Consider the following 19,912-nt stretch of genomic DNA (forward strand, 5'->3'; position numbering starts at 1 on the left):
TTTTTTTTTTCTTTAAATCAACTCACTTTTTCTACTTTAATAAACTTTTTTTAAAGGAAACTTTCTATCACTGCCAAGTTGGAAAAAAACCTATTAAATCACTTGCCACACAGATCCCTCTGCTCAAAATTTCAGTGAAAACCAGGTCATGTTAATAATTTCTAGGTCAGAACTAGATTGGCTGAATTTGCTCTGCATTAAAAAAACAAAAGGAGGGGCGCCTGGGTGGCTCAGTCAGTTGAGCGTCCGACTTCAGCTCAGGTCACGATCTCACGGTCCATGAGTTCGAGCCCCGCATCGCGCTCTGGGCTGATGGCTCAGAGCCTGGAGCCTGCTTCCGATTCTGTGTCTCCCTCTCTCTCTGCCCCTCCCCCATTAATGCTCTGTCTCTCTCTGTCTCAAAAATAAATAAATGTTAAAAAAAAAATTAAAAAACAAAAAAAAACAAAAGGAACTTGGAACATCTCCGAGGCGAGCTTAGGACCAGCAGCAAACAAGACCATCTCCTTGGTATTATCAGGAAAATTACAGACACCTGAGAAGTAATAAACCACGCTCCGCCTTGAAGTCTAGAGTAATTAATCTCTTGTGTATGTGTGCTGGCCCCCAGCTTGGCAAGGACAGACTGAAGACAGAGCAGACCGTTCCAATTGGCAGGTGGTGGTTTTAATAAGCAAGGAAACTTAGGAGGCTTGTCCTGGGCGGCCACAAAGTGAATAGGTCTCCGCACCCGCCCGCCAGAATCTTACAAGTTAATGCGGGGGCCTCAGCGGGGTTCAGGCACATGTACCATCCAGATAGCCTCAACAACACATTGCCTTCTCAAGGCTGCATCCTTGAAACGACTTTTAGTGCAGGCAGAGTGGGCATATCCTACTTTCCAAGGACAGAGGACGGGCGAGGAGCCTCTGATTGCCCACGTCCAGCTTGCGGGACACCCGGAGGTCACGTCCTCTCCGTGACCGCCTCCAATAATGTGCCACCTACAATCCAGTCCAAGTGTTGGTAAACGCTCGTTTTAAGGTGAGAAAATTGAGATCCACTGGTGGGAAGGGAGGTGCCCAAGGTGACAGAGCTGAAAACTGGTTTTATTTGACACATCTTTGGTCCTGTGTCAGGAGGTGAGGATATAGAGGAGGAGAATAAAGGCAAGTACTTTTTGCCCCCATGGGATTTACCATCCAGTGGAGGAGAAAGACACTCAACATATAACCATATCAAAAAAGTAAGTCATAATGGCAACAAGCATTGTAAAGAAAAGCCCAGGAAAAAAGTCTATAATGGGAAAATCTACGTGGACTGAAGGGCCATCAAGTGGGTATCTAAAGAAATCACGTCTAAGCCCAGGAAGCGGCCAGGTGAAGAGTGGCAGGAAAAGGGTTCTAAGCAGAGCAATATACATGTGCAAAGGTCCTGAGGCCAGATGGCTGCAGAGGTGAACAAGGCACTTAAAGCTAAGGGTGGAGCTCAGGTTTCCAACTCTGGACTTCTGACTCTGGGGAGGTTTATTTCCCTCGCCACACAGCCTGTCCATTGATTAAGTCACTGAGTGTCTCTGAACCTCGATTTCTTCTCCTCATCTGTAAAATAGGTCAATAGTTATCACCGAGTGTTCTTGTGTAAGATTTAATGGGATGATCTTTGTAAACTGGGAAGTGCCCCACAAATGTTGGGGGTGCTCAGGCTAAATGCTTTCATTTTCCTGAGGGGCCAGCAGAGGAAAAGTGACTTACTCAGGGTCACATAGCTCCCAGGGCAGGACCCTGTGGGGGAGGGGAGGAGAGCATGGCGGGAGGAGCTTGTCTTGGTGACTCTCTTTTTACAGGCTGGTCTGGAGAGGCTACAGGAGGCCGCTTGGGCCAAAAGACCTCTGGTCACTTGGGCGAGAAAACTCCTCAAAAGAAATCGTTTCCCAGCTCGAGAGGGCATGGACGAGAAACCGCGGTGCAGCCCAGCGGTGAGTGTGTGAGAAATGAGAGCCCGGCCCAACGCTTGGCCAGCAAAGCTCATCACTTGGCCCCGAGTACAACCCCAGACCCTACTCTGGGCTCCACTGTCCTAGTCCCCTGCCTGCCAGCTGATCCCAGTAACATGAACTGACCAGGCCCAAGGGACATTTCCTCCCAGAGTGCTTCGCAGCTTCCAAGAGGACACAGTGGGTGCCTCCAGAGGGAAGCTTGGATGTTGGGACAGCAGACAGGAAACAGATGGGGAGTGAAAGGTTCTGTGGTGGTCCACAACGTGTAGGCAACTACTTACTATCTAACCCGAGGGATTCGTTCCCTGGGCCTCGGTTTCCTTATCTGTTCAACGAAGATGCCATTAGCTTCTGGGGGATGAAAAAAAATTATTTGTAGAAAAGAACTGAGCAAATACCCCAACAGTGGTAAAAGCTCCAATAGTGTCAATTATCTGGAAGATTTCCAGCCCTTTCTAGTCCTGCCAGCTCTGCCTCACCCTTGCCCTGTGTGGCATCTCTGGAAACTTCTGTGGTCCCCTCTGACTCTGAGGAACCCAGTTGGGAACCTCTGGTCTACAGAAAAGAGCTGTCAACGTAGGATTCATTAAACGTGGGTTAAAGCAGTCTTGCCATGAAGTAGTTGATGACTTTGGCCAAATCATGTGAACTTCGTGTTTCAGGTGACTGACAAAAGTGCCTTAGCCCTGTGGGAAGAGTTACAGGGTTCCCCTGTGTACTTTAGGATTTTGTGGGGGTTGTTGAATCCTCCAAATTAGGAGAAGTGAGAGACAGTCTATTGGCTCACATAGCTTAGAAGGTAGGTCTAGCCTCAGGTGTGGCTGGATCCAGGGGCTTGCATAATATCCAAATTCTTTCTCTCCATCTCTCGGCTCAGCTGATGTATTGGCCCGCCTCATATCCTGCCAGTGCAGCAACCCCAGCAGGAGTGTCTCTCCTAGCGTCTATATAGAAAATGCTAGGGAAGGCATTGTCTGACTCGAGTCAGGACCAATGCCATAGCCAGGGGGCAGGCCCCATGATCGGTAGCCCCTTCAGAGCCACAGTGGGGTATGTTTTCCCAAAAGGGGTAAATGATATGAGCAAGTCAAAATAGCAGCTCATTGCAGGAATATTTTGTTGAATTGCCCCTCTAGTCTTACATGATTTCTAAGTGGCCGAATTCATTCAAAAGGACCTTAGAGGGGGGCGTCTGAGTGGCTCAGTCGGTTAAGCGTCCCATCTCACGATTTGTGAGTTCGAGCCCCACAGGGGACTCTGCACTGACAGCTCACAGCCTGGGGTCTGCTTCGGATTCTGTGTCTCCCTCTCTCTCTGCCCCTCCCCCACTCACACTGTCTCTCTCAAAAAGATATAAACATTAAAAAAAAAAAAAAAAGAGTCCTAGATGTCTTGCCCACTCTCTCCCAGCTGTGACCTCCTCTCAGGGGCATGAGAATATTGCAGCCAGGATAGAAACATTCTCCAGGACAGATTAAGAATCCATAGCAATTGACAGAAGACATGGCCATACAAAGGCCTCCCTGAGTTTTTTTCTGAGTTGACTAATTACACACAGAAAGAACCTTGGTTTTATTTCTGAAGTATTTTGCAATTTTGGGGGGAAGGGAGAGGACGTCATCCTGAGAGGTCAGGAACCAGCCACTCGCAGACCAGGTCAGGTTCCCAAGGTATGTTTGGTCCACGTGTTGTTCGGGGTTTTTTCTCTTTTTTTTTTTTAAAGTTGCCAGTATTTAAAACATTGGAGATTTCATATAAAAATCTGGAATTCTGGTGTCTTTTAAAGGACATGGGCAGTGCCGGGTCACGTCCCCTGCATGGCAACAGGGGAGTAGATCTGGGCAGGCCCCAGTGGGCAGGGCATTGGTTGGCCACAGTCTGTTCCACTCCCTTTTGTTTTCCCAACTTGGACCTGGACAGTCACCCCCTGCCTCTTCCTGTGGTCACGTGTACACCCTGCACTAAATGGCCTCCGGTCCAGAGACCTAAAACCTGGAATGTGAAACCCACTGGAAAGGAGGAACCTGGTTACAGAGCCCTCAGGTGGATCCCAGGGATTCCGAATTCTGGGGTGAGCAACCAGAACGGGACTGAGCAAAACATCCAGCTGGAAAGAGACCTTCATCGTCATCTCCTGGCCACCCCATTTTACAGATGGAAACACTGAGGCTCAGGGAAAAGGGGACAGAGCAGGCATTTGAATCTCAGGCTCCTGCCTCCAAGGCAGGTTCTGTCCATCAAACCAGATTTCCTTCCTTCCTTCCTTCCTTCCTTCCTTCCTTCCTTCCTTCCTTCCTTCCACAAATCTTTACAACTGTATGCACATTTATTTATTTATTTTTGAGAGACAGAGAGAGACAGAGCACAAGTGGGGGATGGGCAGAGAAAGAAGGAGACACAGAATCCGAAGCAGGTTCCAGGCTCCGAGCTGTCAGCACAGAGCCCCATGTGGGGCTCGAATTCATAAACCGTGAGATCATGACCTGAGCCAAAGTCGGACACTCAACCGACTGAGTGGTTGACAGTCCTGTTAGGCCCTTTATACACATCACACATCTGTTATTTTTTCCATTCATTTGACAAGTATTTATCGAGTGCCTACTACATTCAGGAGCTGAATATGGGGTGGGGGGGTGGAATACAAGTGAAGTCCATAAAGGTGAATATTGGAGAGAGTGAGCAGGGCCTTGAGGGCAACGAATTAAACACTGGGCTGTGATGAGGAGGGGTGGCCAGGTGACAAGAAGGTGACATCTTCTTGGCATTGGAGACCCAAATACCAAAATGTTTGTGAGCAGCAAGCCGTGCCCAGCTCAGCGACAGACCCTCCAGAGATGCCAAATCAAACAAGCCGGACCGTGGTCAAGGGGCAAGGGGGCAAGGCCTTGGCTTGTTAGCGAAGGTCTGGCCACCAGTGTTCGCCAAGGTTGGGGTTTTTTTTCCCCCTTCTTTCTAAAGATTTTTGTCAGTGGGGCTCACAAAGAGGAACTATGTGAATCACGAATTGCGACCCGGTCTCAAACCCCTGATCTGTCCTCACTGTGTGACCTCAAGCAGCTATCACCACCTTTCAGAGCCTCAGTCTTCTCCTAGGGAAAACGGGGAGTCCATGGTAGGGAATTCCACCAGGCAGGGAAGTCAAGAAAAACCAACAAGCTGGTGCATGTAAAGGGCTGATCCCAGAGCCAGCCCCAGGTCCCGGCTCTGTAAACGGGCACTGAAATTACTGATAATCCCAGAGGTTGTCGGAGCTGGAAGAAGCTCAAAGAGTGGGACCAGCCCCTTCCTTGCAAGCATGAGGACACAGAGGCACAGAGAAGGCATTGTCTGCCCAAGGCCACACAGCACCCAGACTCTGAGCAGCTGAGGACCTGCCTGCCTGGCTCTCCCTTCCACTCCCCACCTTCCCCCCAGCTTCCATCTGTGGTTTCATCCAGACCAGGAATGCTGGGCCCATGGACATCAGCTGTGATCCTAAACTGGTTCTAGACCAGCTCTAAACCCCCTAAGGGCTAGCCAGTTACGCAAGGGAGGAGGAGGAGTTGCATTAATGGCTCACAGAATGCCTAGGCTCTGAAGGCACAGAGCTGGGATCAAATCCCACACACTTCTCAGCTGTGTGCCCTCGGACAAGGTCATTCTAAACCTTCTTTTCCCCATCTGTGAAATGGGGTTAACCCCTAGCTGGCCAGCTTCTTCAGAGGACTGAGGAGTGCCTGGCACATAGTAGGTGCTCAATGCGTGTGCAGTGCCATAAAGGGGAACAGTTGAGAGAGCAAGGCGGGATGCTTACCCCGTCATCCCCCTTGTTGGCAAAACGGTCCTGTAATGCCTGGTCCTACTGGAAACGCATCTGCCACCTCTGAGAATCTGTGAAAGGACTATCTTAGTCCATTCAGGCACTGTGACAAAATACCACAGGCTGAGTGGCTTCTAAACCACAGACATTCATTTCTCACCGCGCTGGAGGCAAGGCTGGGCGCTCCGAGATCAAAACCCCACAGATGCGGTGTCGTGGGGGCCTGCCTCCTGGTTCATAGATGGCTGCGTCTAAGGCTGTTCTCACATGCTGGAAGGAGGAAGGAGCTGCCTGCTCCCATTCACGAGGGCTTTACCCTCATGACTTCATCACCTCCCCAAAGCCCCACCTCCAAATACCATCACCCTGGGGGTTAGATTTCAACATGTGAGTTTCGGTGCAGGACGGAAACAAAAATTCAGTCTCTTGCAATGACCCAGAGCCATTTTCTCCTCTCCCATAAGGCACACCAAGGCAGGAGCAGCTAAAAGGTGTCGCATGGGGGTCCCAGAGACGGAGGTCTTCCTGCAGCAAGAAGGGAGCCAGAGCGGCTCGCTGCTGAGGGCCATCTGGCAGATGTTCCGTTCCACCTTCCTCCAGGGGACCCTGAGCCTTGTCATCTGTGATGTCTTCAGGTTTGCTGTCCCCAAGCTCCTCAGGTGGGTCCAGACCTTGGGCGCCTTGCTAAGGCTGGTGGTCCTTTCCTTAATGGTGTCTTTCCAGAGTCAGGGGGCACCAGCTCTCTTTCTTCCTCTGCCTAGTCCTCCGGTGCCCCGGGCACTGGAGAGTGGGTGAAAAGGATACTGAGGAAGGGAAAAAAGTACGGAGAAATTGACTAGCCTCAGGGAGAGAAGATGAATGAACTCAACCCTGACTGTATCAGTTAGCTTTTGCCGTATAACAAAACAACCCAAAAGCGAGGGGCTTACAACCACTTCCTTAGCGCGTGATAATGTGGGTCAGCAGTTGGGGTTGGGCTCGGCTGGGCAGTTCTTCTTCCGTCAGCTGGGTTCCCCCGTGTGTCTGTGCTCAGCCGTGTGTGAAGCTGGCCGGGGGCTGGCTGGTCGGAGACGGTCTCAGCTGGGACAGCGTGTCTCTGCTCCATGCGATCTTTCATGGCCCACAGTGCTAGCTCCGGCTTGTTCACATGGCCACTTGGCAGGGCTTAAAGACCCAGAGCAAAAGGGCCACTTTTCTCTTGAGGCCTCGGGCTGGGGGCTGGCACAGTTTTACCTGCACTGTTTTCTGGGCCAAAGCTGGTTGTACGGCCAGTCCAGATTCAGGGGATAGTGGATTTGTGTGCTGTGGCTACCATGACAGTATTACAGGCTGGGTGGCTGAGACAACAGAAATCCATCTTCGCACAGTGCTGGCGATGAGAGGTGCAAGATCAAGACGGATTTTATGAGGCCTCTCTCTTGGACGTGCTATGTCCTCACATGGTCTTTCTTCTGTGTGTGTGTGTGTGTGTGCCCATAGTATCTCCTTATGTGTGCAAGTTTGCTCTTAGAAGGCCACCAATCAAATGGGATTCCGGTTCCACCCTCATGGCCTTATTTTAACTAAACTTCCCCTTGAAAGGCCCGATCTCCAAATACACACGCATTCTAAAGTACTGGGAATTAGGATTTAACATAGGTATTTGGTGGGGGCACAATTCAGCCCATAACACGTGGAGACAAAATACTCCCCTCCAGGTCAGAGGAGCAGCAATGACATTCAACATGAATGTGCATGGGGTGCCTGGGTGGCTAATCAGTTAAGCTAAATCTGACTTCGGCTTAGGTCATGACCTTGAGGTTTGTGAGTTCGAGCCCCGCGTCGGGCTCTGTGCTGACCACTCGGACCCTGGAGCCTGCTTCGGATTCTGTGTCTCCCTCTTTCTCTGCCTCTCCCCTGCTTGCTCTCTGTCTCTCTCTCAAAAATAAATAAACATTAAAAAAATTGTTTTTAAAAAGAAAATGAGTGTGCAGGGGGGCTCCTGGGTAGCTCAGTCAGTCAAGCCTCTGACTCCTGATCTTGTCTCAGGTCATGATGTCACAGTTCCTGGGATCGAGCCCTGCCTCGAGCTCTGTGCTGAAAGAGGGCAGCCTGCTTGGGATTCTCTCTCTCTCTCTCTCTCTCTCTCTCTCTCTCTCTCTCTCTCTCTGTCTCTCTCTCTCTGCCCCTTCCTTGCTCATGTGCTTTTGCAAAAATATCTACCATTCTGTCTGATCCTCTATACCTTGCCAGGCTCAGGCAAAAGGAACAACCATGGATGCCTTCTCTTACCGCTCGTACTCTCCCTCTCTCGAAAGCCTTTTTCTGGAGTTTATTGGTAATCCCGCGACCCCGGCCTGGAAAGGGTATCTCCTCGCGGTGCTGATGTTCCTCTCTGCCTTCCTGCAATCAGTATGGGAGCAGCAGTACATGTACAGACTCAAGGTGCTGCAGATGAGGCTGCGAACAGCCATTACTGGCCTGGTGTACAGGAAGGTGAGCCCTGGGCGGGAGGTACGGGTCTTTCCTGTCTCCCCATCTCTTCGGAATTTATATGAAACATTCTAGCCCAAAAGGGTCACATCATATCATATCATCCGTGCCTGAAAATGCCCTCATTCATTACTTTACTACATCCTCACCTTCTTGGTTATTTCCATAAGACCTTGAGTGATCTGACCCTGGCACCTCTCCAACTCTATAACAACACACACCTGCTCTCTTGCTCAACCCACTCCAGCCACAAACATACCAGGCAACCTCCGACCTCAGGAGCTTTGAGCTTGCTGTTGCCACTACCTGGACACCCTTTCCATTTCTTTTCATGTACTTTCCACTCATCCCCCATGAGGATAAAGGGCTAATCGTGGGGCTGTGTGGAAACCAGATGGAGGCAGACTATCAGCTACATCCCCAGGCAACGCTGCTTATGGTAAAAATGACGATCCATTTGGTAAATTCATCTGGGCTGAAAGTTCTGTCGGTGGAGCATGAGTACCTGATGGGAAGCCATAGCTTGGAGCTTCTTTTCCTGCAACGGCTCTTGTCCCCTTGGGAGCCCTGGGAGTGGAGCTCACAAGACTAACTGCCGTAAGACTTTCGGACTCTCTGGCTCCCGTGGGGTCTGGAGCCCCTGAGCCTGGGCCACCCAGTCCCCGCGAGTCTCCTGTGACGCCTGCGCTGTCCCCTGGGGGAGAACCGGGGCAAAGGGAACAGCCCCTGGATGGCTGTGTGGACGGCTCCCCTGACCGCGTGGCTGCTGTGTCAGACCCGTGTCTCCCCCCACGCAAGCTCCGGGTCAGTGTGGCCCGTCTGGTCTTGTGAATCCACGTGCTGAGCTGAGGCTTGAAGCCATTGCTCTCCCATGCCCACCCTTAGGGGAGCCCTGCCCATCTCCTCAGAGGTCAGCCCCCGGCTCCCCGCCCTGCTCTGCCTCCCCATTAACCGTCTCTGCTTATTTTCCGGACCTGGTACGTAGACAGGGCTAGCCAATTTCTAGACGTAGGAAATGACTCGCCAAGAGCATCCCTTTCATGCCAGCTATCCAGTCCAGAGTCCACACTCCCGATCGCCCCCTGATGGGGCACTCGACACTCTGGGCCCCCACACGCCTGCCCCAGTCACCCCAGGGCCAGGTGCTGGACGAGGGACAGCTCCTGTGCCCCAGAGCCCACCAAAATTATTCAAGCTAGCCAACCCTGCTTACCCTCACCGACCCTTCCTCCCTGTGAACACCACAATTAAGGCCCCGGCCCACAGTCCACCTTGCTAATAGGCAATAATAGTAATTATTATTATTGATGTTACTGAATAATATTATCTTAAAACATTGCTTCATAACACGCCTCATAACTGCCATTAAAGAAGGAACTATGTAAGTTGTGATTTAATTTTCCTCCCCAGTTCAAACTCTGCTGTGGGAGAGCAAGCCCCCTGCCTCTATCTTCTCGGTACTCAGTTCACTGTGAGGCCCAGACTCGGTACTCCATAAAGACTGGAAGATTCTTCTGGAGATTTTCTACTCACTCCTTCCTGGCTCACTCATCTACCGCCTTACTTCTTCCCTCACACACTCAGCAGAGACGATGGCAAATAGAGCTTAGCATTCAACAGGCTGGAAGGGGTCCACTGTGACCCCAGGGCCCACATCTGGGGCTGCCAGAGAACCAGGTCTGGTGTGTGAGGGGCACCATGTAGATGCCTTCAGGGAATTGATCTAACACCCTGTGTAGCTCCTGTCTCGCCTTGGTCATCCTAGATTCCAAGCTTGGCCTAGCCTTTTAGAAGGCCCTTCAACTTTGGGTAAGTTGGTCAACTTCTCTGTGCCTCAGTTTCCTTGGCTGTAAAGTGGGGTTAGCAATTCTGCACTTCATTGATCCCAGTCTCACTTTTTTTTTTAACCCTTCTGAAATCAAGATGTATATCATGTGTCTTAATTTAATCGCATTTACTTTTTTTGCCCTTAGTGACACAAAAACAGAGCGTTTCGTCCATAGCATTGTAGACTGAGTGAGACATGGCAGCACCTACTCCATCTGGTTGTGGGTTGGGCCCCATCACAGAAAACGGTGACCCTGTTCATTTAGCACAGTGCCTGGGGCATGGTTGGAATTCAGGAAGCGATCCCCAGTGTCATCATGAACCCAAGGGTTTTATATATTGTGCTACTAACTTACCACAACAGTGTTTTAGGGATGTCAGAGGATTTTTTTCTTTGGTCATCTCTCCAAATTCTCATGACGGCCCTGGGAGGTTGGCTCAGGAGATTCACGAGCCCACTTTACAGACGAGGGAACTGAGGCTAGATAGTGAAGAGACCTGCCTCTGCCAGCAAGGGCAGACCAGCTTAGACCCCAGACCGGCCAGGCGGCTATGCTCTTGTTCCGTCCGTGCTTTGGGCCTCCCTTCCCTCCTCCACCCCACTCGTCCCGTCCTTCCCTCTGGCTCAGGTCTCCATCCTCCCGCCCCGCCCAGGTCCTGGTCCTGTCCAGCGCCTCCAGAAAAGCCAGCACGGTGGGTGACGTGGTCAACCTGGTGTCCGTGGACGTGCAGCGGCTGACCGAGAGCGTCGTCTACCTTAACGGGCTGTGGCTGCCGATTATCTGGATCATCATCTGCTTCGTCTACCTCTGGCAGGTGTGCCACGGTTCACAGGCCCCCGGCAGGTGTATCAGCGGCATAGCGACAGTGAGCGAGCATAGAGTGGTCCCAAGTACCATCCAGTGGGTGTCGTCATGGTGACCGTAGATCTACACCTACTGCCCCTACCCTACGGGACACGGGGCCAGCACCCTTTCTGACTGGCCGCCTTGTAGCCAGGGCCCAGCATGCAGTGGGCACACGTAGGAAGAGGGAGGGGGACGAAGGACTCCTGGGAAAATGCAGAGCCATTAAAGGGGCAGACCCCTGACCCCAGCAAATCTGCAGAAGACCCACCCATCACCCTCCTGGTCTTTTGGCGGACGGTCCCTAACATCAGAAGGTCACCCTGAAATCCTGGTCCGGCGGGGGGGGGGGGGGGCCGACATTGAAGTTGCCACAGTTAGCATGTGTAGCATTTTTCTCCAAATGATACTATTTTTGCCAGAGAAAGCTTAAGCTTCCTTTCACCTTTCCTGGAGTATTTTCCCAGTCCTGGCGGTGGGCTGGTTTGCCTTCCGGGCACTTCTCCACTTGGCCACTGGGTGGCGCGATTGCTGCATAAATGAAACAAACAGGCTTGCTCTGTGGTCAAGGAGATTACAAAATCATGTTCTTAAAAGCTGAGAGGGGAAACTGAGGGCCACAGACTGAAGAGGGGTGGGGCTTGTCTAGAGACTGGGCCCAAATGACGCGGGAGGAATCTCAAACAGCCACAACCACTTAGAAATCATCTCCCCCACCCCCAGCTCCACATTTGCACCAAAGCAGGGGCACCTCTGTGGCTCAGTAGGTTAAGCCTCTGCCTTTGGCTCAGGTCATGATCTTGCAGTTCTTGAGATCGAGCTCCACATCGGGCTTTCTGCTGTCAGCCTGTCAGCACAGAGCCCGCTTCGCATCCTCTGTCTCCCTTCTCTGCTTTTCCCCCGCTTGCACTCTCCCCCCCCCCCCGCAAAAAAAAAAAAAAAAAAAAAAATAGAGGGGGGGAACCAAAGCCAAGAGGGAACATAACTGTCCCAAAGTCACAAAGCTGGTGGGGGTAGGGCTGTCAGACAAAATACAGGATGTCCGGTTAAATATGACTTTTAGAGAAACTGAATAATTTCTTAGGATAAGTATATCCCAAATATAGCATGGGACATACTTATACCAAAAAGCCATTTGCTGTTTCATCTGAAATTCGTACTTGCCGAGGCATCCTGTATGTTTTTTGGCTAAATCTGGCAACTTTGTCAGGGGTGAAATGAAGACCTAGGATAACGACTGTATGACACGGGCACTTATTCCAGGTGACGGGCAATGCTGGATGTCCCTTTCACGGATGAGGACACTGCTGCTTAGGGAGGTTAGGTAGCTTGCATGAGTGTCCTCAGCAAGTATCAGCTGGCTGCCCTCACCAGCTTCCCTGGGATGCCCTGCCTTAGGACCCAGGTCTGACCAAATCCCTCGGTGTCTTCAGCGGGGCTCCTGGAGGCGTCTTGTGACCTCCCACCCTCTCTGTTTCCAGCTTCTAGGACCCTCTGCCCTCACTGCCATCGCTGTCTTCCTGAGCCTCCTCCCTCTGAATTTCTTCATCACCAAGAAGAGGAAACAGCATCAGGTCTGACATTTGGGAGAAGGGACACACTGGGCGGCAAGTGGGGCGGGGAGCCTGCAGGTCACAGGACTGTCGCTGGTGCAGGTACAGGGAGATGAGGAGACGACAGAGGGCCTGGTGGCATGAGCCTTTCTGGTCACTCAGAGCCCTGCCTTCCTCCCGGTGCCCCCAGCCCCGTGGATGGCTGTCACACGCCTCCAGCATCTGGGCCACAAGCCAACCATGGGTCAACTCGGACGCCTCTCTTGTTCTCCCACACCGTCCCTCAGCAGATGCATCCGGAATGTTGGCCCAGTCTCACCCTCACCGGGTACTCGTGCTCCTGCCCTCGTCATCCCTCTCTGCTCAGAACCACAGTGGCTCGCATGTCCCCGAGAGTCAGAGCTGAGACCCTTGGTGGGCAGCCGTGATCTGGCCTCACCTCCTGCCCCTCTGCCCTGGCTCACCCCACTCCCCCTCTGCCCTCCCCTGACCCTCAAGCTCCAACCCCACTCCCCCTCTGCCCTCCCCTGACCCTCAAGCTCCAACCCCACTCCCCCTCTGCCCTCCCTGACCCTCAAGCCCCACTCAGGGCCTTTGCTCCTATGGTGCTCTCTGCCTGGAACACCTTCACCCCCAGACATCCCTGCCCCCCCCACCCCAACCCCTCACAGACCCCCAGTTACAGCAGCAACACGCCCCTCCCCTCCATATGCACCTGTTCAGCAACTTGGCCTGCCCGTTTGCCAGATGCACCTGGCTCCTCTCTCTCTTTGGACTGAAAGCTTCCCGGCAGCAGGGAATATGCACTGATGCAGTCTCAGCTTCTAGAACAGTGCTTGGCACTCAGGAGGAGGGAGGGAGGGAGGAAGAAAGGTCTCACATAGACTGTTTCTCTAGCCTCCTGTTTGGCCTCCTCTAAGACACTGTCCACACCTGCCCCTGTGACAATGCCCCTCCTTAGTGGGACACAGGGGCCCCCGACTTCTCTGCCTGACCCCCAAGTCCCAACGTGGTGCAGCCCACCTCCCTCCTGTAGCACCCCCCGCCTCATCCTCTCTGACCACACTGCCTGCCTCTGGGTCGTGCTGTCCCCTCCGCCTTCCTTCGTCAACCTCACCTGCCCATTTGCACACCCAACACCTGCTCATCGTAGCTCACGGTCACTCCCACCTCCAGGAAGCCTTCCCTGTGGCACCACACCCAGGCTGGTTCAGGGCTCCGCCTCTCCCACCTCCTCCCTGGTCTGTGGGAGCTTCCCATCATCTCTGGCCCACAATGAGGGCAGAAGCTGGAGGACAGGAGGGAGAAGGCACTTGTGGGGGTCCAGGTACAAGATGACAGTGACTTGGGCCAGGACTGTGGGGACAGCAATACTGAGAGGCAGACAGCCTGGGGCCTGCTGTGGAATCAAGGGCATTTGCTGAAGGTGGGGTGTGATGGTTTGGGGGAAGGAGAATTCTAGACGTTTCCCTGACCTCTTCCCCTCTTCTTCCCTCTGGTACCAGGAGGAGCACATGAGGCAGAAAGATTCTCGGGCACGGCTCACCAGCTGCGTCATCAGGAACATGAAGATGGTCAAGTCCCATGGCTGGGAGGGAGCCTTTCTAGAAAGAGTCCTGCACATCCGGGGCCAGGAGCTGGGTGCCTTGAGGACCTCCAGCCTCCTCTTCTCTGTGTCTCTGGTGTCCTTCCAAGTGTCCACATTTCTGGTGAGGTCACTCTGATCTCTCTGCAGAGCATGGACGGAGGGAGGGAATCCTGGGGAGGGGATGAGGCAGGCAGAACTCCCCCCTCCGCGCCCCCCCAGATCCTGGAGCCTTTCTTTGCAGACCACGCTGTCCGTTCAAACACACCTTTCTTGGATCCTTCCCAGTCAGGGATCCTTGGTTTGTGCTGAGTTAGCTGATTCTGAAGCTGGTAGTGGCTAACAAGGTCTGTCATTCTCCTGTAGAAGGTTCCAGCATCTGAACTGTTGCTACTTCTGGCATGGGGAGGAGGCAACAGGGGCAGGTTCTGCTCAGGTAGCACCCCCCGTCCACACTGATGCCGGCTGTCAGATGGCTGTAGGGGCCCCCCTTCCCCACATCCACACACACTGGGCACCGTCCTGTCCTCCAATTTATTTCACAAACTGCTGCAGGATTAGCCTTCCTAAAGCACGGCCAGCCGTGACTTCAGTCCATGCGGGGTTGCAAACAAACCTACGGTAGCTCACTGCTGCATAAATAAATAATCCAAACTCTTCATAAAATATTCAAGGCTGGTGGCAGGTGGGCCTTAATCACTTATTTCCAGAAGGATTAGATCCCCCCCCCCCCCCACCAGGGACAATCTGGAGTTACCAACACTGTCATCGCTGAGAAACACAAGTAGCATTGCTTACAGCCATGAGAGCTCCCCGGATAGGGTCACTGAGTCACCATCACACCGAGCGACCATCACAGTGGGCATCATGTAGAGTGGTCAGCACACTAAGGGACCATCATATCATCACCAAGTGGCACCTGGAACTGAACTACCCCCTCGTGACATCTAGAGCCACAAATGCCACCAACCCCCAAGGTTCTCGAGCGCTGCTGATACGTGCAACTTCAGGGTCATCTCCAAGAATTTCTAGACTCACAAGTCCCACCCATGCCTAGAACCCCCCCAAACCCTACCCAGACCACATGCTGCAGTGTCCCCAGATGCCTGGAACCAAGAGTTTCTGGTCCTAGAACAGGGATTGCACACACACCTCCTTTCACTAATACGGTTGTATTTTTTCAGAGAAACACAGCTTTGTGAACCAGGAGTGAGAACTGGGGCGGGTAGCAGAATTTAGGGTGAGAACCAGACGGGCGGGAACATTCCAACGTGGCAAGGCTTGGCCAAACAGGCCCCTGGAGACGCCTGCTCAGGTTCCCGGGTTGTGCCCTCAGCTCATTGTCACTGCCCGTGTGTCCCCAGGTCGCACTGGCAGTGTTTGCTGTTCATTCGCTGGTGGCTGAGGAGAATGCCATAGACGCTGAGAAAGCTTTTGTGACTCTCGTGGTTCTCAATATCCTCAACAAGGCTCAGGGTTTCCTGCCCTTCTCCATCGACTCCGTGGTCCGGGTGAGGCGTGGGGCGGGGAGGCCATCTGGGCAAAGACCCGCAGGGGTGTAGCAGGCAGTGCCCTGCCTCTGTGCATACCCACACTGCCCACAGGACTGACAGGGGAGGGAGGGAGAGGCCGGGAGGGGCAGAGGATACAAGGAATGGGCAGCAATCACTGTTCTCTTATTATGTAAAGTGTTTTTATTTCCATTCTCTTCCCTGTCTCTGCTCACACTGTGCCACCTTGGTGTGGTAGAAATGAGAGCAAGTTGCCTCGCTGAGACATCCCTATTTAAATTTTTTTTTTGATGTTTTAACTTATTCTTGAGACAGAGAAAAAGTGCATACTGGGGACGGGCAGAGGGAGAAAGGAAGACAGAATCCCAAGCAGGCTCTGCACTGTTCGCAGAGAGCCTGATGCGAGGCTTGAACTCACGAGCCACCAGATCACAACCTGAGCTGAAGCTGAACGCTTAACTGACTGAGCCACCCAGGCGCCCTGAGGTGTCCCTATTCAAATGCCGCCTCCTTAGTTCCCAGAGATGGTTTTAGGGCTGAGAGCAGAGAGGGTTCCCCTAGGTGGACAGAGTCTGGAACCATTTCCAATAATGGTCTGATGACCCCCTTGGAAAAGCCACCATCTCCTTCTGGGGTCTGATCTGCAGAATGGCAGCCCAAGTGTCCCTACTATGCTAATTAGGGGTGAGGAGACGGGAGGTCACCACCGTCATCGTCGTCCCCACCTCTGTGTGCACAGTTTCCCGTGACCTGGAAAGCCTTGCGCTAAAGCTTTGCAAATGCATCAGGCTTGGGAGACCGGAAGGTTTTCCACATCCTGAGGCACCAGGCACCTGAAGCCCGAGTTCGCTTTTTGCTCTTTGGGCACCAGTGACCTGAGGCTTTGGTTTCCCCAGGCCCGGGTGTCCTTGGACCGTCTGGCCGCCTTCCTCTGCCTGGAAGAAGTTGACCCTGGGGCTGTGGACTCAAGTCCCTCCAGACGCTGTGAGTGCGGAGTTCAGCAGGAGGGGGATGGGAGGGATAAGAGGAGCGGTTCCCGCAGTCCATCGACCAAAAGCCAGGGTCCCAGCTGGGGCCGCTGGTGACAGGATGGCACGCACAGATGAGGTCACCAGCCGTGTAACGTGGAAACGGGCACGGTGACACTTTCTGCCGGTCATTCAGTGGCTACCCGTGCCCAGTGATGGTGTGTCAGTCTGGGTTACAGCAGCCAACCCTCTAACAGCCCAGGTCCTCGCCCTCGTGCGGGAAGTCCGGGGAGACAAACACGGTGATGTGTTCGTCGAGCTGGGAAATAAAGTCGGAGAGATTACGGGCACCCTTGTGTGATGAGGTTCTCCAAGCACGGGTTGTCTGGGTTTGCCCTCCAGCTGCTGGGGACACGTGCATCAGCGTGTACAACGGCACCTTCGCCTGGTCCCGAGAAGGCACCCTCTGCTTGCGCAGGTACAGCATGGCTTCTCCGCAAACTGCCTTCCCGGGGTCGGGAGGACGATGTGAGAGCCGCCGCGGTGTCCTGTGTGAGAGACGGTGCAGGCTTCCCGCGGGGCGGGGTGGGGGGAGAGGGGCTGGAGGGCAGGCTCACCCACACTGCTGTTGTCAGGGAGGTTGGGACCAGCCCTGGCAGAGAGTTTGGGGAAAGCAAGACTCCTGGGGGTGGCAGAACGGTGAATCAGCCTCGCCGGTCGGGGAGGGAACATCTCCCTGCTCCCCGCTCCCCACGCTGGCCAAGATGACACCAAGGGAGGCCTAGCTGAGAGGCCCCCCAAGACCCCGTCAGCCATATCTGCGTCTCTCTCTCCTCTGTTAGCTCCCAGGTCATTGCCACCTGCAGCTCCCACTTTCGGTGGGGTCTTTGTGGCAGAAAACCCCAGCCAGCCCCAAAACTCTATAAGAAGGGAAAGAAAATATCCTGGGCGGTATTCACGTCGATTGCCACTCACTCCCCTCGTAGTATTTATTAAAGGCTTGCTATGTGCCAGCCCCTGCTGTAGGCTCTGGGGACAGAGTGAAGGAAACGCGCAAGGGCCCTGCTTTCTTGGGGCCGACGTGATGGGGGCACACAAATGAGAAAGGGTAAGGGTGTGATGTCGAGGGAGGGGCATGTGTAGTGAGGTCATAATAAAGAGAAGGAATGAGCCCTGCGGGTGTCTGGAAGAAGAACTTTCTAGTGGTAGGGACAGCGAGTACAAAGGTCCTGAGGCAGGAGTGTGCCTAGACCAAGGTTTCTCCACGTCAGCACTATTGACATTGAGGACCGCAGAATTCTTTGTCGTAGGGGCTGTGCTATGCATTGGAGGATGGTTAGCAGGACCCCCAGTGTCTGCCCACTAGCTTCTAGCAGCAACCACCCACCAGGTGTGACAAATGACACTTGGGGAGGGGCACAGTCCCTCCTACTTGTGAACCACTGTCCTACTGTCTTTGAGAAGAAGCAGGAGGTCAGCGTGGCTGAGGCCGAGTGGCTAAGGGTCAGAGCAGTGGGAGGTCGGACGTACTTCGTGAATTGTCGGGACGCTTTACCTTTTATCCTGAGTGAATTGGGAACCGCTGGAGGCTTCAGAGAGGAGGCACCATGATCCCACTTTTAACGGGTTTTAACAGGTCCTTCTGGCCATGGGGTGGAAGATGGGCTACAGCACATGAACAGGGGTGGAGGGCAAGGACAGAAGCAGGGAGAGTGGTGAAGAGCCTACTGTAATACCCTGGACAAGAGGCAAGGCTGGTTAGACCCTCCTGCCACAATAAACTGAGTGTGTGTGTGTGTGTGTGTGTGTGTGTGTGCATATGTGCAAGCAGCTGTGTGCACGCACGTGTGCACTTGCAGGCATGAGCGTGTGTGCACTAGAACGTGTGTGTGTGAATGTGTGTGCACTTGTGCATACATGTGAGTGTGCATGCATACGTCTGTGGCTGCACATGTGTGTGGTACGTGTGGTATGCCTAAGGGTGTGCGTTTGTATGACTGCAGGAGTGTGCATGAGTGTGCGGTGTAATGCACGTGTGTGCTTGTGTGACGGCACGTGTGTGTGTGCATGTGCACCTGTGTGGGGCAAGGTGGCCGCTTAAATAGCCGGACAAGGACTGTGAGAGAGAAGGACAGCTCCACGCTTACCCACAGTGACCTCTGCATGAGTCGCCAACAGGAAAGGCTGGCTCTGTCTGGGGTTCACCAATTCCACGCGGACTCAGGCTGGGCCCTGCCCAGGGACATATCTCCCCTCCTGTGTTGCCAGGATAAACCTCACTGTGCCCCAGGGTCATCTGCTGGCGGTTGTTGGTGCAGTGGGAGCAGGGAAGTCCTCTCTGCTCTCTGCCCTCCTTGGGGAGCTGTCAAAGGTGGAGGGATCGGTGACCATCAAGGTGAGGCTGCCCCCTGCCTGTCACAATGTCCCTCTCCCCACCTCCCTCCTGGTCCCCCCCACTCCTTTCCCCTCCTCCCCTCTCCTGCTCACTCCTCTCTGCTCCTCCCCGCTCCTCCTACTTCCCCCAAATCGCTCCTACCTCCATCCCTATCTGCCTTTTGATGGCCGAAGTGAGCTGTATTTTAGGGTTCCGTGGCTTACGTGCCCCAGGAGGCCTGGGTCCAGAACACATCCGTGGTCGAGAATGTGTGCTTCAGGCAGGAGCTGGACCCGATGTGGCTGGAGAGGGTCCTGGAGGCCTGTGCCCTGTGGCCAGACGTGTGCAGCTTCCCTGCAGGGGTCCACACCAAAATTGGGGAGCAGGTGAGGGTCTCGGGGCCTTCTTGTGGCAGGAAGGCATCGGAGCTCTGGGCTATTTGTCTCCCTGGCATGTGGGCCGTGTGGTGGGAGGGACAAAGAGGACACAAGGAAGCAGCAAAGTGGGACAGACAAAGGAAGTTTAGTTCAGGGCCAAACATGTAATAAATGCTCAATAAATAGTTGTTAACGAGTGAATGATTGAAAATAGAGACCAAGGCAGAGACCTGTGGCAGGGTTTGGAGGCGAGGGCTCTCAGCGACAGGAGTGAGGAGACCTGGGCTCCTGTCCTGCCCTGCCCTGCTTTTCTGGGTGACATTGGTCAAATAGCTTTTCCTTTCTGGGCTTCACCAAAGGGTCTGGGGCAGAGATGTCCAATAGACAGGATATATGCATCTGGAGCTACAGATTGGGCAGGGGTCAGCAAACGATGACCCACAGGTCAAGTCCAGTCCATCACGTGTTTTTGTAAATGAGGTCTTAGGGGAATACAGTGACGCCCATTCATTTAATGGCGGTCCATGGCTGCTTTTGCATGACAGGAGCAGAGACCAGGGTTAACATAGTTACTGTCTGGCCCCTTACAGAAAAAGTTTGCTAGCCTCCAGATTAGGCAGTTG

The 19,912-nt window shown here is 53.5% G+C and overlaps 1 protein-coding gene and 1 long non-coding RNA gene across 6 annotated transcripts in view; one reads left to right on the forward strand and one right to left on the reverse strand.

The window, feature by feature from the left end:
* ABCC6 (ATP binding cassette subfamily C member 6) overlaps window positions 1-19,912 on the forward strand; it is a 50,814-nt gene that overhangs the window by 10,147 nt on the left and 20,755 nt on the right. For all 5 annotated transcript variants that reach the window (XM_058710428.1, XM_058710424.1, XM_058710426.1 and 2 more), the window contains 11 exons: window positions 1,826-1,957; window positions 6,242-6,436; window positions 8,075-8,252; window positions 10,731-10,892; window positions 12,403-12,495; window positions 13,980-14,183; window positions 15,424-15,570; window positions 16,467-16,554; window positions 16,941-17,016; window positions 18,807-18,933; window positions 19,122-19,298. In XM_058710428.1, the coding sequence (XP_058566411.1) occupies window positions 1,826-1,957; window positions 6,242-6,436; window positions 8,075-8,252; window positions 10,731-10,892; window positions 12,403-12,495; window positions 13,980-14,183; window positions 15,424-15,570; window positions 16,467-16,554; window positions 16,941-17,016; window positions 18,807-18,933; window positions 19,122-19,298 (1,579 nt within the window). The remainder of the gene's footprint in view (window positions 1-1,825; window positions 1,958-6,241; window positions 6,437-8,074; window positions 8,253-10,730; window positions 10,893-12,402; window positions 12,496-13,979; window positions 14,184-15,423; window positions 15,571-16,466; window positions 16,555-16,940; window positions 17,017-18,806; window positions 18,934-19,121; window positions 19,299-19,912) is intronic.
* Window positions 14,101-19,180, reverse strand: LOC131500877 (uncharacterized). The gene is made up of 4 exons (XR_009256513.1): window positions 19,075-19,180; window positions 18,094-18,900; window positions 14,328-14,455; window positions 14,101-14,203 (listed from the first exon to the last, which is right to left on the reverse strand). It is a non-coding gene; the product is annotated as an uncharacterized LOC131500877 (long non-coding RNA).

The sequence above is a fragment of the Neofelis nebulosa genome, chromosome 18, assembly GCF_028018385.1.
Source record: "Neofelis nebulosa isolate mNeoNeb1 chromosome 18, mNeoNeb1.pri, whole genome shotgun sequence".
In the NCBI taxonomy this organism is placed as follows: Eukaryota; Metazoa; Chordata; class Mammalia; order Carnivora; family Felidae; genus Neofelis; species Neofelis nebulosa.